Genomic DNA, 16,179 nt, shown 5'->3' with positions numbered 1-16,179 from the left:
ACGTTTAATAAAACTGGCAGCAAATGGGTAATATTGGGCTGAGAGTTCGTATCTTGTGATGGGATATCAGGAGAGCTCAACCAGTGCCACAGAGGCATGGCGCTTTGAAGCCTTCTGCTTAAATGTCATGTCCATTGGTACAAATTCATCTCCATTGGTACAAAACTGCTAAATTAGGTGATCGCTTTATAGAACTATAAAACCTGCCCATTTCAATATAAAATTATCCCCAAGGACTGACTTCAGCCACATTTCAGTAGGCTGAGGGATCACCAAACTACGCAGGGTTGGTCCTGCTCTGGCCAACAGAAAAATGCCAGGGTATGCAGGAAATTGGATTGGTGGCTGTGACAACATCCCAGAAACCCCATATTCACCACTGCCATATAATTATGAGATGTTCTGTACAAAGTATGCCTTGTGAGGTATCATTCTAAAAGTCTTGATCTGCTAAACATTAACATACTGTTGAATTGTAGGTGCTGACATGGTATGTGAAGTTACAAAAATATTGCTGTGCATGTTACTAGAACATGTTATGAGGTGGGAAACACCCACAAACCAGCTTTTCAGGTACACAAATGGAGTGGCCAGACAGCATTAATGCCTCCCCCTCACCCATTCAAGGAAAGAATCCACCACCAGGGATTGTTTACAGTGAAGGCTTCACTGAGGAAGCACGTAGGCAATGGGCCCTCCTTGGTCAATAAGGGTGACCCCCCCCCAGGTGACAAGCATTGATTGTTCTAGTGACCTGGAAGAAGCTATAAAAAGGGGGACATGACATCATCACTTGGCTTCACTCCCCCACAACTCAACATCTGAAGGAACATCTGGAAGACAAAAAGATTTTTGAAGGAGGGGAAGGGTAGCCCCAGGCAGGGAAGGCAGCCCCAGCCTGCATTTAAGGAACTGCTTATACCAGCTAACAAGGGTGAGACATTGCTAATTGGCTTGTTTAGCCTAACCAAAAAAAGGCTGAGGGGAGATAAGATTGCTCTCTATAAATACATCAGAGAGATAAATACCAGGGAAGGAGAGGAGTTAATTAATTTCAGCACCCATGTGGATACAAGAACAAATGGATATAAACTGGCCATCAGGAAGTTTAGACTTGAAATTAGATGTAGGTTTCTAACCATCAGAGGAGTGAAGTTCTGGAACAGCCTCGCAAGGGGAGCAGTAGGGGCAAAAAACCTACCTGGCTTCAAGACTGAGCTTGATAAATTTATGGAAGAGGTGGTGTAATGTGGCAGCCTAATTCAGCAATTGACTGATCTTTGACTACTAGCGGGAAATATGTCCAATGGCCTGTGGTGGGATGTTAGATGGGGTGGGTTCTGAGTTACTACAGAGAATTTTCTCCGAGTGTCTGGCTGGAGAGTCTTGCCCAGGGGTTCGTTGATCGCCATATTTGAAGTCAGGAAGGCATTTTCCCCATGGCAGATTGGCAGAGGCCCTGGGGTGTTTTCACCTTCTGCTGTAGCATGGGGCATGGGTCACTTGCTAGTGGATTCTCTGTACCTTGAAGTCTTTGATTTGAGGACTTCAATAACTCAGCCATAGGTTAGAGAGCTATTACAGCAGTGGGTGAGTGAGATTCTGTGGCCTGTATTGTGCAGGAGATCAGACTAGATGATCATAATGGTCCTTTCTGACCTTAATGTCTACCAGTCTAATTCAAATCTTGTTCAGTATTCTAGAATGTAGACTGCAAACTTGTTTTTATTTCTTTGGTAACTACCTGTGGTCTCTTTACACTTACCACTCATAATGACTTTTAAAAAATTTCTGTAGTTAATAAATCTGTTTTAAAACAGTGTGTTTTGGCTGAAGTGCTTGGAAAATCTCAACTCATAACAAAAGTTGGTGCATTTCCTCCCCAAACTGGGTGGGAGAAGACTAAGTAATAAACTTATCCTGGTCAGGTTTCTGACTAGGGCAGGATGGGGAACTTTGGGGTGTAAAGCAGAGAGCTGGCGTTAACTGGCTGATGCCATGCTATCCATCTGTGGTTTGTGAGTGGCTGGAAAGCAGCCAGATAACTCGGTTGTGTGTATGGCTTCACCTGCTGTTGTGTTGGGTGATAACAAAGTCATCAACCAAGCATTGTGGAGAGCCCACCCTAGCTGGATTGTTAAGGGGACACAGAGGGTCCATGGCTTCCAGGCTGCACCCCGGGGCTTGCATTATGTCACAGTGGTGTGGTATGAAACATTTTGGGCTAGATCCACAAAAGGACATAGGTGCCTAAATGCCACCTAAGTCCAACATGTAGGTGCCACTGAGATCCTGAAACCCCTGCTCAGCTGCCTCCTAACTCTGTAGGCACCTAAAGTACCTAGGAGCATAAAACCCTATCAGGGAGCATACACAGTCTAGGTGCCAATCTCATGCCTAAGCCCCAATGGGATCCTCAACTAGATGTTCCCACACCTATTTTGCCTGAAGGGCCCACTTTGGTAGGAGTGCTCAGAGCACATGTACCCACATAAAATGACCACCAGAGGAGGAGGTGGCCCCACCCTTCTGGCCTTTAGCCCACCCAGGATGTGGGCAACTCTTGTTCAGTTCTCCCCCCGCCCCCCTGTCAGATGTGGGGAAGCTGTTTGAACTTGGGTGTCCCCCATTCTTAGGAAAGTGCACTGGGCTACCTGGAATTCTACAGGGGAGTGTTCTCAGTCTCTCCTGAGGAAGCTGTTCCCCAGTGCAGAAATAAATATGCATCGGACCAGATCAACAGAGTAAGAATGACTCTACTGCCCAGTGGTTAGGGCAATAATGTGGGAGACTCAGGACCCAGTCCCCCTGCTTCACTGCCTATGTGATTATTTATACACAGGGTAACAGCTCCAACAGAGTACTCCATGCCCAGTGGTTAGAGCACTCTTTTGGGAGGGGTAAAACCCACATTCATGTCCTTGCTCCACCTCAGGCAGAGGGAGGAACTGAACCTGGTTGACAAACTAGGAAATATTTGCATTATTCTCTTTAAATATCTGTGGTATTAGCTTGTCTGAATGTACAGGTAGCTCAGAAGCGGGGGTGGGGTGCTAAAGAGCCTAGCAAAGGTAGATCAACAACACAGCTAAGAGAATAATGGGGCCATTACTTGATACTTCCAGCTGCCAACAAACCTACCAGGTTTTGGTTTGTCCAGGCTGAGGCCCTAAAAGATCAAAAGACTCTGATGGGTTTAATAGGTACCCCTGGCAGAAAAGGAGGGGGCAAGTGGTAAGCTCAGCTCAGATGGAGTTTGCCAATGAGACACAGAGACAGCCTGCTGGAGGCTGACGTAGAGACTGACTGAGAGTCAGGGTCTGCAGCAAGCAGCTGTAACTCGGTGCTCAGTGAGAATAGGGGGCATTAAGACAAAGTCATATCTCTGTAAGGGCTTGAGGGGCATGCCAAGAGCAGGTAAGACAATATCTTATCTAGGTCTCTCTGTTATTTTTAAGTCAGCATCTTGAAGCTCTGTGTACCATTTGGGCAAAATAAAGCCACATACGGCCCGCCAACCTTTTTGGTCCCGCCCCTAGCGGCAGCGTGCACTGCTGCAATGTCTCGCGATGTTGTACTCTCTGGTGGCGTCGCACGCTGCCGCCAGAGGGTACAACGCCGCGAGATCTCGCAGCAGCGGGCGCTGCCGCCAGAGAATACAACACTGCGAGATCTGACGAAGTGAGCGGAGCCTCACGAAAGCTTATGCCTGCTAAAATTAAATGTGTTAGTCTTTAAAGTGCCACAGAACACTCGTTGTTTGAACAATCTCAAATTTCCTAAGTCCCAAAACTGAAGTCTCCCTCTGCCCTTCCCACATGTCCTCACCTTCATAGGACCAATTGTTGTTAAAGGTTTGTGTCAAAACCTGCATCTCCTGCAAAAGGATTGAATCAGCCTGAGAGGAAGTTTCTCCTCCATCATCATCCTCCAAGATCTCCTCTTCCTCTTCAGGATCTGGGGAATTCTGCATCATCTCCTCAATTTCTTCAATAACCTGATAAGATGATATGAATGTCAGTTACTGAACTAATGACTGATGGCTGGATTCGGCACTAACAAAACATTGCTGACACTATGTAAATACCATGCTTTAAGAACAATATCTGGAGAGCTTCTGCATATAGTACTATAAAAGGTATTAACTATGTAAGCAATTACCAGCAATATTTGTAAACATATAAGCATGGTATGCCAGCAGACTACGATATCCTTCAAAATATGGAAATGCAGCCCAAGAGAAGCCATTCATAAGAAACATAAACCAAAATTTTCAAACTTTCAGAAGTGCTCAACACCCCATGGTAATAATTTCATAATAATAGTTCCCATGGAACTCACTGGGAATTATGGGAGCTCAGCACCTCTGATAATCAGGCCACTTACTTAGATGCCTAAATATGGATTTAGGTGATACAACTTAAAACACCTAAATCTGAACATCTGACCTAAAAATATAGCAGATAAAACATAATGTGGAAATTAACTGGGCAAATTCAATGTATTTAAGTTTATCAGCAGCACAAAGCCTGGGAGAGAGCTAGTGAGTCTTCTGGAATACCAGGGAGATAAAGGGAGCAACAGTTTCCTTATGTGACACATTGAATGAGAGATACCTGACTTGGGTTTACTTTTGTCTGGTAATTGACTCATAGACTCTAAGGTCAGAGGGACCAATATGATCATCTCGTCTGACCTCCTGCACAATGCAGGCCACAGAACCTCATCCACCCACTCCTGTAATAAACCTCTAACCTATGACTGAATTATTAAAGTCCTCATGGTTTAAAGACTTTAAGGTACAGAGAATCCACCAGCCAGTGAGCCATGTCCCATGCTACAGAGGAAGGCAGCCCCCCTCCCCTCCCCCCCCCCCTCAGCCTTCGCCAATCTGCCCTGGGGGAAAATTCCTTCCTAACTCCAAATATGGTGATCAGTTAAACCCTGAGCATTTGGGCAAGACTCACCAGCCAGACACCTAAGAAAGAATTCTCTGTAATAACTCAGAACCCACCCCATCTAACATCCCATCACAGGCCATTGGCATATCTAGCATTAGTAATCAAAGAGGCACTGCCAGCAACTGAGTTTTCAGAAGAAGAGGTGATGATTCAAACTGATACATTAAAGAGCATCAGGTCCCCAGGACAGGTCACTAAAGCCAAGAGGTCTGAAGGAATTTAAGATTGAAGGTATTTCATTAAATACATAGTCTATTTGAATCTATTTGAGGATGGGAGAGTACTGCGGTACTCATATATTAAAAAACGCACTCGAGGTAAGCCTGCGATTACAGAACAATGAGCCTTACTTCATGAAAACTGGCTCACTGCTCTGTAATCCCAGGCTTACCTCTAGTGCGTTTTTTAATATACAGGTATCACAGCTGCTAAAACAACAATTAAAGATAGAGCAATAAACACAAAAAAGGGCATGACATTGCAAAGTCAACCCGTCTTCATTAGCAGTGATGCCAGCCTCGATTGCCCCATATCCACTTTCCCACAAGCATGTCTGTACTGTGTCCTAGGTTTCCCTTACACATGGGAAAAGTTCCCAGACAAATGCCATAAAGCCACTACCTTGTCCCCCTTCGAGTCTCTCCTCAAAACTAATCTCTTCCATAATACCGCAACCTGATAATGGCTGGGCAGGTGGAGAGCTGTGATCACTGCTGCTGACCTGCTGAGAACGTGCACATCCCATTGTATTTACTACCTCCTTGCCCCCCTGCCCTCAGCCAGTTTGTTTGTTTCATCCACCAGCTGTGTCTTGTCTTTTGCACTGTGAGCTCTTCGGGGCAAGGATTGACATTTACTATGTTTGGATAGCACCTAGCATAACGAGCCTTTAGGTGCTGTGTCAATATAAATATTTTCTACTAAGAATAGTAACTGGCCAAGCTTGTAAAAGCCTTACAGTCAACTCAACGGCATTTCTTTGTGTCTGTCTGTCTGGAATGTGATCATTTTTAAATGCTGCATCCGATTAATTCCAAAATTTCAGAGAATGTTCTAGGCATCAATGACCAGAAAACTGTTAATTATGTGGAAAATCAGCAAGCAGAAAGGGGGAAAATGAGGGACACATGAACTATAAACTCTGCCATGCATCACGGCTAATAGACAAAAATCCTAGAGACATAACTATAGCTGGGAAATGGGCAGACCATTGTGTGGATAGTCGGCCTGGGTTTGATATAAAACCTAATGCGGATGGAACGGGATCAGAACCAAACCAAGATCCACACCCAGAGGGGAGGGAAGCCACTTCCAAAAAGTCCTGGAACAGGTGGGGAGAAGCAGTGTTCCATCTATGGCCAGCTGGGTCGCTTTGCCTGAGATTGCCACTCCATCCAGTGAGGCCCAGTGTGGTGCTGGCAAGGCCAGCTGCACGCTGACCTCTCAGAGTTAGCTGTGTGACTGACTCTTTGGAGAGAGGGAGTCACACAGCCAGTCTGCTAACACTATATACTGTTCATGCTGAACCATTCACTACTCAAACCACTCTCTTCATGTCATGCTGCTCTCTCATGGGTGCAGAGCCATCAGTTAACCAGTGGGTCCAGGTGGTAGTTAATAGGGAGACCTTCAATGGATGGAGAGATACTGGGACTGTTAAGATTATAATTATGCCCCATGTCTTGAAATCTCATCAACTGCTCCCAGAGTGTGAAATGTGGGTTGAAATGTCCTGGTGTAAAAGTCTTCACACTGTCTACAGCTCAGATTTCTATACAGACCCCAGAAGGGTCAAGGGTGCTGGGTGTGAGGGTACTGTTAGATATTCCATCATTTTTGTTTTTGGAAAATTATATTTTGGCTTTGACAGCAGAAGGGGTAAAACAGACCAGCCTGGGTTAGTTGCAAGGGACTGTGTTAGACAAAATGCAAATTGAAGGACTGATGGGGAAGGGGGCTTATCACCCCTGCCAGTGTCCAAGAGGAATCAAGTTACCTTCCTGTTCCCAGTATATGCAGACAAATACCTGAGGAAAGAGAGGGCGGGGAGTGAGACCACCTCCTGCTCCAGGGGTGGGACGAGAAAGACCTACTTACTTGAAGGGAAATTCTCTGAATTCTGGAGCCCAGGCCAGGGAAATAAGCCCTCTGCCGACCCTTATCAGGAACCAGATGCAGTACTGAGCATGGTGATATTGGTTGGATGAATGGACTATAAGATGGATAGAAAGCTGGCTAGATCATTGGGCTCAACGGGTAGTGATCAACAGCTCGATATCTAGTTGGCAGCCATTAACAAGCAGAGTGCCCTGGGGTTGGTGCTGGGGACTCAGAAAGGTTCATGTACCTGATCTGCTGTGAGTAGAGGCTCCTCATTAATACCAGAGTCATTTTCACTCTTCTCATTGAGCTCTTCCTCCTCCTTCTCGTGGATCTGAAGGAAAAAACCCAAACCAAATTCTGATTGGTCAGCAGCAGGTATATTCCCGCTTGGGTCTTCAGTCTAGCATTGATTTAACTGCATGAACTACTACTCTGCCTCTAAAATCTGAGAAGCATCTGAAAATGAGATTCACTGCTTCTTCAAAATCCAAGCATGCTAAACCACTGAGATTCAGTGGACGGCCATCATGCAACATGCTTTGATATGTCAGATCAGCTCTTGCCTAGGAATGAGGTAGAAGCATGTGGTAAGAGAAGATGGAATAACAGAACAAGCCAACAAAAAAAGTCTAAGGTGTGTCTGTGTTAACCCACAATCAGCTTTAGTGCTGGTGATGTTCTAGGTCTTTTAGAGTCCAGTATGAGTTTTAAAATCTTTCTACAGCTTTGTCATTTCAAACACCATTGCTAACATTTTGAAATGATTTCTAAGAAATTAATCTCAAAGGCTACCAAATGTCCCTATCTGGTAAATGGCAAAACTTATCGAGTGGTGCACACTTCGGCACAGAAAGGGTTTTCCTACCTCCTTTATGAGCTCAATCCTGCAAGATGCTGTGCATTCTGGCCCCAATCCAGCAAAGCAATTAAGCACATGCTCAATTCTGAGCACATGAGTAGCTCTGCTGAAGCCCTTCTATCCTGAAACAAGCTTTTGCAGCCAGTAACAGATTGGACCTTGCTTGCCAGAAGAGGATGAAATCAAGGCCAGCCGTCCTTCTTGATATGTCGATAGAAATGAAACAGTTGCCCTCATGCTAAGAGAAAGTGTCTTAATTATTATTAGTTTAGTAATGTAGCACTCAGAAGGTATGGCTAAACTACGAAAAGCTCTGTGACAGCAAGTCTTAGAGCCCGGGTCAACTGACTCAGGCTCACGAAGCTTGTGCTACAGGGCTAAAAATAGCAGTTCCTGCTCAGGTTGGAGCCCCAACTCTGAGACCCAGCGAGGATACTGCTGGCAGTTTCTTCCAAAATTATAAAAGTTCTGAAAGTCCTGGAGCTCACAATGCATCAAGTCTAAATACATTTGTAAGTAAATACTTTAACTGGAGATATTACCATGCTCCAAAGCAGGGCAAGCCAAATTGTTGCTGAAGATATACAAATGGTTTAAATGTATCATTGTCAATTACCTGCAACACAGTGATAATTCCTCTCACTATCCAATCCCTCCACATCAAGGTTTTGCCACAGATTTTAAGGATAGGATTACTCTATAGGATCACCTCAACATGGAAGAATGGATGGAAGTGCAACTTCCTGGCCAAGTTTGACCAAGCTTACTTGCAGCCATGATTATGGTTGCTCTGGAGAAAAAAAATCTGTAATAATTCAACCTTACAGTGGCTGAAAGGGGGATATGGTATACCAGTTCTCATTCAATCTGACCCCAAGGTGGGGTCTAACACTCATAAAGATGCCCGGCTTAACAAAAAGGAGATATGATCATTTTTCAAGTAGTGAAAACAAAATTCCCCCCACCCCTGAGATAGGAAGAGCTATAATTTAGTTGGGGTTGGTCCTGCTTTGACCAGGGGGCTGGATTAGATACCTCCTGAGGTCTCTTCCAACCCTAATCTATGATTTTATAATAAAAACAATTCCCGTTTGCTGCTGGCTGTCACGCAGCAGCTGCAGTCAATGGAGTGCCACTTCTGCTCCCGGGAAACAAGCACTGACTGGTGGGATCGTATCATTATGAAGGTGTGAGATGATAAGCAGGGGCTGCAGAATGTTCGGATGTAAGGCCACGTTCCTGGAAATTTGCGCAGAGCTGTCCCCAGCCCTGAAGCGCATGAATACTTGCTTGAAACCTGCTCTGACAGTGAAGAAGCGAGTGACCATCACTCTGTGGGAGCTAGCAATGCCAGGCTGCTACCAATCAGTTGGAAATCAATTTGGAGTCAGTAAATCTGCCATGGGAGCTGCTGTGATACAAGTGTGCAGAGCCATTAATAGACTTCTGCTAAGAAGGGTAGTGACTTTGGGAAACATGCAGGACATAGTGGACAGGTTTGCTGCAATGGGGTTCCCAAACTGTGGTGGGGCAATAGATGACACACATGTCCCTATCTTAGCTCCGGACCACCTTGCCACAGAGTATATAAACTGAAAGGGATACTTTTCCATGATGTTGCAGGCCCTGTGGATCACAGGGGATGCTTCACCAACATCAGTGTGGGGTGATCTGGAAAGGTGCATGACGCATGCATCTTTAAGAACTCAGGTCTGTTAAAAAAGATGCAAGCAGGGACTTTCTTCTCTGACCAAAAAATAAGTATTGATGATGTTGAAATGCCAATAGTGATTCTGGGAGACCCTTCCTACCCCTTGCTCCCCTGGCTAATGAAGCCATTCACCAGGCATCTGGACAGCGAGAAGGAGCAGTTCAATAATAGGCTCAGCAAGTGCACCATGGTGGTGGAATGTGTCTTTGGACTGGTGCAGTTTGCTCACTAGGTTAGACCTGAGTGAATGCAACATCCCAAGAGTTACCTCTGCCTGCCGTGTGCTCCATAATATCTGTGAGACAAAGAGGGAGAAGTTCTGGTTGGGTTGGGTCGTGGAGACAGATAGGCTGGCCACAAACATTGAGCAGCCAGATCCCAGTGCAATGCTGAGAGCCAAACGCGGAGCTCTGCACCTCAGGGAAGCATTGAAAACCTATTTTTGTAATGAGACACAGTAATGGGCATCACTTATCTGTCCTGTGACATCCCCCACCCTTGCATTACTGTCCCTGCACCTCCCCTTCCCCCACCATCCATCTCCATGCTTGTAATAAATAAAAATAATGAGTAATGCATTTCAAGAACTAAAATTTTATTGCTAATCCTTAACAGTGGAGCGAACGGAAAATAATTTAACAGTTGGCAAATATTCTCATAGGGCTGTTGGGGATACAGAAATGAGGTTGTCTGTGCAAACAGCAAAGACCCCACATTCCCAGTTTTTAAAGAGGTTGCCGCCTCTTCCTGCTCCCTTCAACTGATATCGAGTGGAACATGTACTGCACCCTGCTCAACCTCATCCTAGAATGCTTGGGGGTGGAGGCTTGGAAAGAGTGAACTTGTTGCTGATAGTTTTGCAGGGGCTGCATAGAATCATAGAGTTGGAAGGGACCTCAGGAGATCATCTAATCCAACCCTCTGCTCAAAGCAGGACTAAGCTCAGGTAAATCATCCCAGCCAGGGCTTTGTCAAGCCGCAGCTTAAAAACCTCTAAAGATGGAGATTCCACCACCTCCCTAGGTAACCCATTCCAGTGCTTCACCACCCTCCTAGTGAAAAACTTTTTCCTAATGTCCAACCTAGACCTCCCCCACTGCAACTTGAGACCGTTGCTCCTTGTTCTGTCATCTGTCACCACTGAAAACAGCCTAGCTCCATCCTCCCTGGAACCCGCTTTCAGGTAGTTAAAGGCTGCTATCAAATCCCCCCTCATTCTTCTCTTCTGCAGGCTAAACAAGTCTAGTTCCCTCAGCCTCTCCTCATAAGTCTTGTGCTCCAGCCCCCTCATCATTTTTGTTGCCCTCCGCTGGACTCTCTCCAACTTCTCCACATCCTTTTTGTAGTGGGGGGCCCAAAACTGGACACAATACTCCGAATGCAGCCTCACCAATGCCGAATAGAGGGGAATAATCACTTCCCTCGATCTGCTGGCAATGCTCCTACTAATGCAGCCCAATATGCTATTAGCCTTCTTGGCAACCAGGGCACACTGCTGGCTCATATCCAGCTTCTTATCCACTGTTACCCCCAGGTCCTTTTCTGCAGAACCGCTGCCTAGCTCATCAGACCCCAGTCTGTAGCTGTGCATGGGATTCTTCTGTCCTAAGTGCAGGACTCTGCACTTGTCCTTGTTGAACCTCATCAGATTTCTTTTGGCCCAATCCTCCAGTTTGTTTAGGTCCTTCTGTATCCTATCCCTACCTTCCAGGGTATCTACCACTCCCCCCAGCTTAGTGTCATCTGCAAACTTGCTGAGGGTGCAATCTACCCCATCTTCCAGATCATTAATGAAGATGTTGAACAAAACCAGCCCCCGGACCGAACCCTGGGGTACTCCACTTGTGACTGGCTGCCAGCTAGACATGGAGCCATTGATCACTACTCGTTGAGCCCTATGCTCTAGCCAGTTCTCGATCCATTTTATAGTGCATTCATCCAACCCATACTTCTTTAACTTGCTGATAAGAATACTGTGAGAGACCGTATCAAAAGCTTTGCTAAAGTCAAGGTATATCACGTCCACCGCTTTCCCCATATCCACAGAGCCAGTCACCTCCTCATAGAAAGCAATCAGGTTGGTCAGGCATGACTTTCCCTTTGTGAATCCATGTTGACTGTTCTGATCACCTTGCTCTCTTCCAAGTGCCTTAAAATGGATTTCTTGAGGACCTGCTCCATGATTTTTCCAGGGATTGAGGTAAGGCTGACCGGTCTGTAGTTCCCTGGATCCTCTTTCCTCCCTTTCTTAAAGATGGGCACTATATTTGCTTTTTTCCAGTCATCAGGGACCTCCCCCAATTGACACGAGCTTTCAAAGATAATAGCCAATGGCTCTGAAATTACATCAGCCAACTCCCTCAGCACCCTCAGGTGCATTGCATCCGGCCCCATGGACTTCTGTATGTCCAATCCTTCTAAATAGTCTTGGACCTCTTCCTTCAGCACTGCGGGATGTTCACCTCTTTCCCATACTGTGCCGCCCAGTGCAGCAGTCTGGGAGCTGACCTTGTCTGTGAAGACAGAGGCAAAAATGGCATTGAGTACCTCAGCTTTCTCCACATCCTCTGTCACTAGGTTGCCTCCCCCATTCTGTATGGGGCCCACACTTTCCCTAATTTTCCTCTTGTTGGCAACATACCTGTAGAAACCCTTCTTGTTCCCCTTCACGTCCCTTGCTAGCTGCAACTCTAATTGTGCTTTGGCCTTCCTGATTTCATTCCTGCACATTCGAGCAGTATTTTTATACTCCTCCCTAGTCATCTGACCAAGCTTCCACTTCTTGTAAGCTTCTTTTTTTTGTTTAAGTTCACCAAAGACTTCTTTGTTAAGCCAAGCTGGATGCCTACCATATTTGCTATTCTTTCTACACGTCGGGATTGTTTGTTTCTGTGCCCTCAATAAGGTTTCTTTAAAATACAGCCAGCTCTCTTGGATTCCTTTCTCCCTCATATTAGCCTCCCAGGGGATCCTGCCCATCAGCTCCATGAGGAAGTCAAAGTCAGCTTTTCTGAAGTCCATGGTCCGTATCCTGCTGTTCTCCTTTCTTCCTTTTGTCAGGATCCTGAACTCGACCATCTCATGGTCACTGCTGCCTAGGTTGCCACCCACTTCTACTTCCCCTACCTCCTGCAGGGGGAATCTATACTGCCGCTGCTCTTCCTGAAGCTCAACCAGATGTCTCAACATGTCTGATTGATCCCTCATTATACGCAGCATCTCGTCCTCTGTTGCATGCTCATGGTCCTGGGCTGCTTTCCTATTCTTCATGTCTATGTTCAGTTTTTCCGACAATGATATCCCCCAGGCTCTTTGCTCTGTGTCAGCAGCCATGGAGGCATTCATTATCTTGTTGAACATGTCATTCTGAGTCCTTTTTTTTTGCCTTCTGATCTGTGACAGCCGCTCAGCAGGATTGGAGGCTGCGCTGAAGGCCATGCTGTCCACTGTAAGGCAAGCAAAGCACAAGGTATCCATTGTTAGCTGGTCCCATCGACGAAAAGCAACGTTGCAATGTAAAAAGAACTCCCCTTTATATTCCCAAGTGAACGCTAGATCCGTATACCAATCTCTACCTATTGCACAGCTCAGTGTAGTATCCCAGGCATGGTGAGTAAGGGGCTGCTACATCCATTTTAGGGAAATCTCTGCGTATGCTGCAGAAGTCCACACTTCCCCAAGCAACAGAATTGTACAGCTCCCATTACCCTCCCAAAAATCCTTTTTTGTAACAGGTGGTCCAAAGGGTATGGGGGAGGGGTTGGGATGAAGTGTCCATGGAGAAAATATATGGTCACCTGTTCCTGGATCCATAACACCCAGAACAACAACGTCATGTCTAGGAACATGCAGTGTAGGGACACAAAAGCCATCCATGGCAGGGGAATAACATGCACTGACTATATTCCTAGAATCATAGAAGATTGGAAAAGACCTCAGCAGGTCATCTAGTCCAAGCCCCTGCTCAAAGCAGGACCAACCCCAACTAAACCCCCCCAGCCAGAGCTTTTTCAAGCCGCACCTTAGAACCTCTAAGGATGGAGATTCCACCAGCTCCCTAGGTAACCCATTCCAGTGCTTCACCATGCTCCTAATGAAATTTTTTTCCCTAATATCCAACCTAGACCTCCCCCACTGCAACTTGAGATCACTGCTCTTAGTTCTGTCATCTACTACCACTGAGAACGGCCTAGCTCCATCCTTCCTGGAACCCCCTTTTAGGTAGTTAAAGGCTGCTATCCAATCCCCCCTCATTCTTCTCTTCTGCAGAATATTGGGAGGGTATTGTAAACTTGTGCCATCTTCCCTAGGTGACCATGTGTGATATCAGTCTCCAGAGAGTAACACAGGCGGAAAGGAAGGATTTGCCACAAATATCTGGGTACAGGCCTGGTACTTATGCTGCTATTGTGTGTTCTGCGATGATATCTGCACATTCAACAACAGAGTGACAGGGGAAAGTGCCCTATCGTGGTGGAAGAAATAAGGCTGCCCTCCCCAGAAACTTTCTGCAAAGGATTGCAGAGTACCTATGTGAAAGTTTCCTGGAAATATCCACAGAGGATTCTCAGACCATCCCTGTTCACATAAATAGTCTTTTCCGGGGGCAACCCTCTGCTTAAGTGGACCAACAACGAGGAAGTCCATCCCCACCACCCCACACAGTATTTTTTTTTTTTTTTTGCTTTAACCTGAACCTGGACTGGGGATGTAACCCCAGAAATGCAATTTGCAGGACATACTCACCAGATGTGCCTTCCCTGGCATCTTGGTCAGTCACACTTTCCTGCGTCTGGCTGGGCTGCTCCGAGGTAACAAACAGCTACTGGCTTTAAGGGAGAATGGCTACCCCACTCACCTGCCCTCCCACCACCCCATTCTGCTCCTCCTCCTCGTCCAAAGACTCATCATTATTCATCCTGGACTCGGATTCCCCAGAGGTATCTACGCTGCGTGGGAGAACAGTGTTGGGGTCACCACTGAGAATCGCATGCAGTTCCTCGTAAAAGCAGCACGTCTTTGGTGATGAGCCAGAATGATTGTTTGCCTATCTAGTTTTCTGATACGCCTGCCTCATCTCTGATTTTAATGCGGCACTGCTGCGTGTCCCTGTTGTGCCCCTTCCAACATGCTGCGCAATATCTTTCCACAGATATCCAGATTTCTTTTGCTGGATCAGAGCTGAGCCAGAACAAACTCTTCTCCCCACAGACTGATGAGATCCAAGTCTTCAGGTCGACTCCAGGCTGGAATGCGTTTGGGGTGTGCAAACACCATGATCAGTTCTGCTGCCAACCTCTCTCCATGCTGATCAGACAGGAAATGGGAATTCAAAATTTCCCAGGGTTTGAGGGGAGAGGCTGTTTCCTGTGTATGTGGCCGTGGTGCAGCAGAGTATGAATGTCCGGAGCGGTCACAGCGCAGCATTGTGGGATATCTCCCGGAGGCCAAGGATGTTTGATTTACGCAAACGCTCCACCTACATTGCTGCTCCTTTGACCCATCCAATTCGAATTCAGTGCTATGCCTCTCGCAGAGGTGGTTTCATTAAGTTGAACTTTCTGGTGATTTAGGTTGGTGGAACGGACCTGCCAGTGGAGACGCATACATTATGTGGTCGACGGAAGTTGCATTCTGTCGACCTAACTTTGCAGTGTAGACCAGGCCTTACCAATAGAGGGAGCGGGAGATCAGTAACAGACACCGACACTGACGCACCCACACACATCAAACAGAGGAGTGCTAGTGGTCTTGATCATCAGACCCACTTGGCATGCCAGAGGCAGAATAGGACACTCATGGGTAACCACCTGTCTCCCACCATTAGGTCTCCATGGAAACTGTAACTGTGTAAGGATGCCTTGTTGCACTCTGACGGCATCCTCACTGGGTATTATTAACTAGTCACTGGGGTTTAGAATCTTTATACACGTGTTAATGGGGCTTTGTTGAATTGCATTGTAATACTGAGGTACCTGAAGTTGAAATTGCAGTTGCATCAGGGCCCGGTGACCCACACTTTGATGTGGCAGGAGCATTGATTTATGTTTTAATTTGCTACCAGGAAGACCACAATAGTTCAGACCCTGCGCAGTCCATGATACCTTATCTCAGTCCCCTCAGCACTTCCAGGTTGTGCCCTGATCCATCTACTACCAGCTTACCTCTTGCTGCTCAGTAGGTCCCAATGGGGTAAACACCTCTCGATCAGCTAAAAGCATGTTAGCCATCGAGGGAAGAGAGAGGGAGCAGAAACCCCCCCCCTCCCCCCTTGCTTTTTTGGGACTTGTTTATGTAATTGCTGAAACCAGTTAAAGGGTTAATTATTTAAGGAGGGACACCTTCACATACGTCCAGTGTTAAGTGCTTACTGTGTAGTGTTAGAAATTAGGTAGTAGGCTAGCCAGTTGAGTTTAGATGAGTGAAATGGAGTCAGCTGAGACTTCTGGGGACCCAGCTGGGGTTGACCAAAAGATAAAATATACTAACCATCATGGAAAAGGTTTCATATGAAGGGAACATAGCCAGGCTATTTTTAATCACCC

The 16,179-nt window shown here is 46.3% G+C and overlaps 1 protein-coding gene across 4 annotated transcripts in view; it reads right to left on the bottom strand.

Annotated features, from left to right (window-relative positions):
- Positions 1-16,179, bottom strand: part of FEZ1 (fasciculation and elongation protein zeta 1) — a 117,436-nt gene that overhangs the window by 67,310 nt on the left and 33,947 nt on the right. For 3 of the 4 annotated variants that reach the window (XM_067562460.1, XM_067562471.1, XM_067562453.1), the window contains exons 4-5: positions 7,309-7,395; positions 3,829-3,997 (exon numbers count right to left, since the gene is read on the bottom strand). In XM_067562460.1, coding sequence (XP_067418561.1) covers positions 3,829-3,997; positions 7,309-7,395 — 256 coding nt within the window. The remainder of the gene's footprint in view (positions 1-3,828; positions 3,998-7,308; positions 7,396-16,179) is intronic. The other variant, XM_067562480.1, reaches the window with a different exon arrangement.

The sequence above is a fragment of the Emydura macquarii genome, unplaced genomic scaffold, assembly GCF_026122565.2.
Source record: "Emydura macquarii macquarii isolate MOO-44397 ecotype Brisbane River unplaced genomic scaffold, CSIRO-AGI_Emac_v2 contig_312, whole genome shotgun sequence".
Classification (NCBI taxonomy): domain Eukaryota; kingdom Metazoa; phylum Chordata; order Testudines; family Chelidae; genus Emydura; species Emydura macquarii.
Note: the sequence above shows the minus strand (reverse complement) of the source record. Positions and strands in the feature narration are given on the sequence as shown.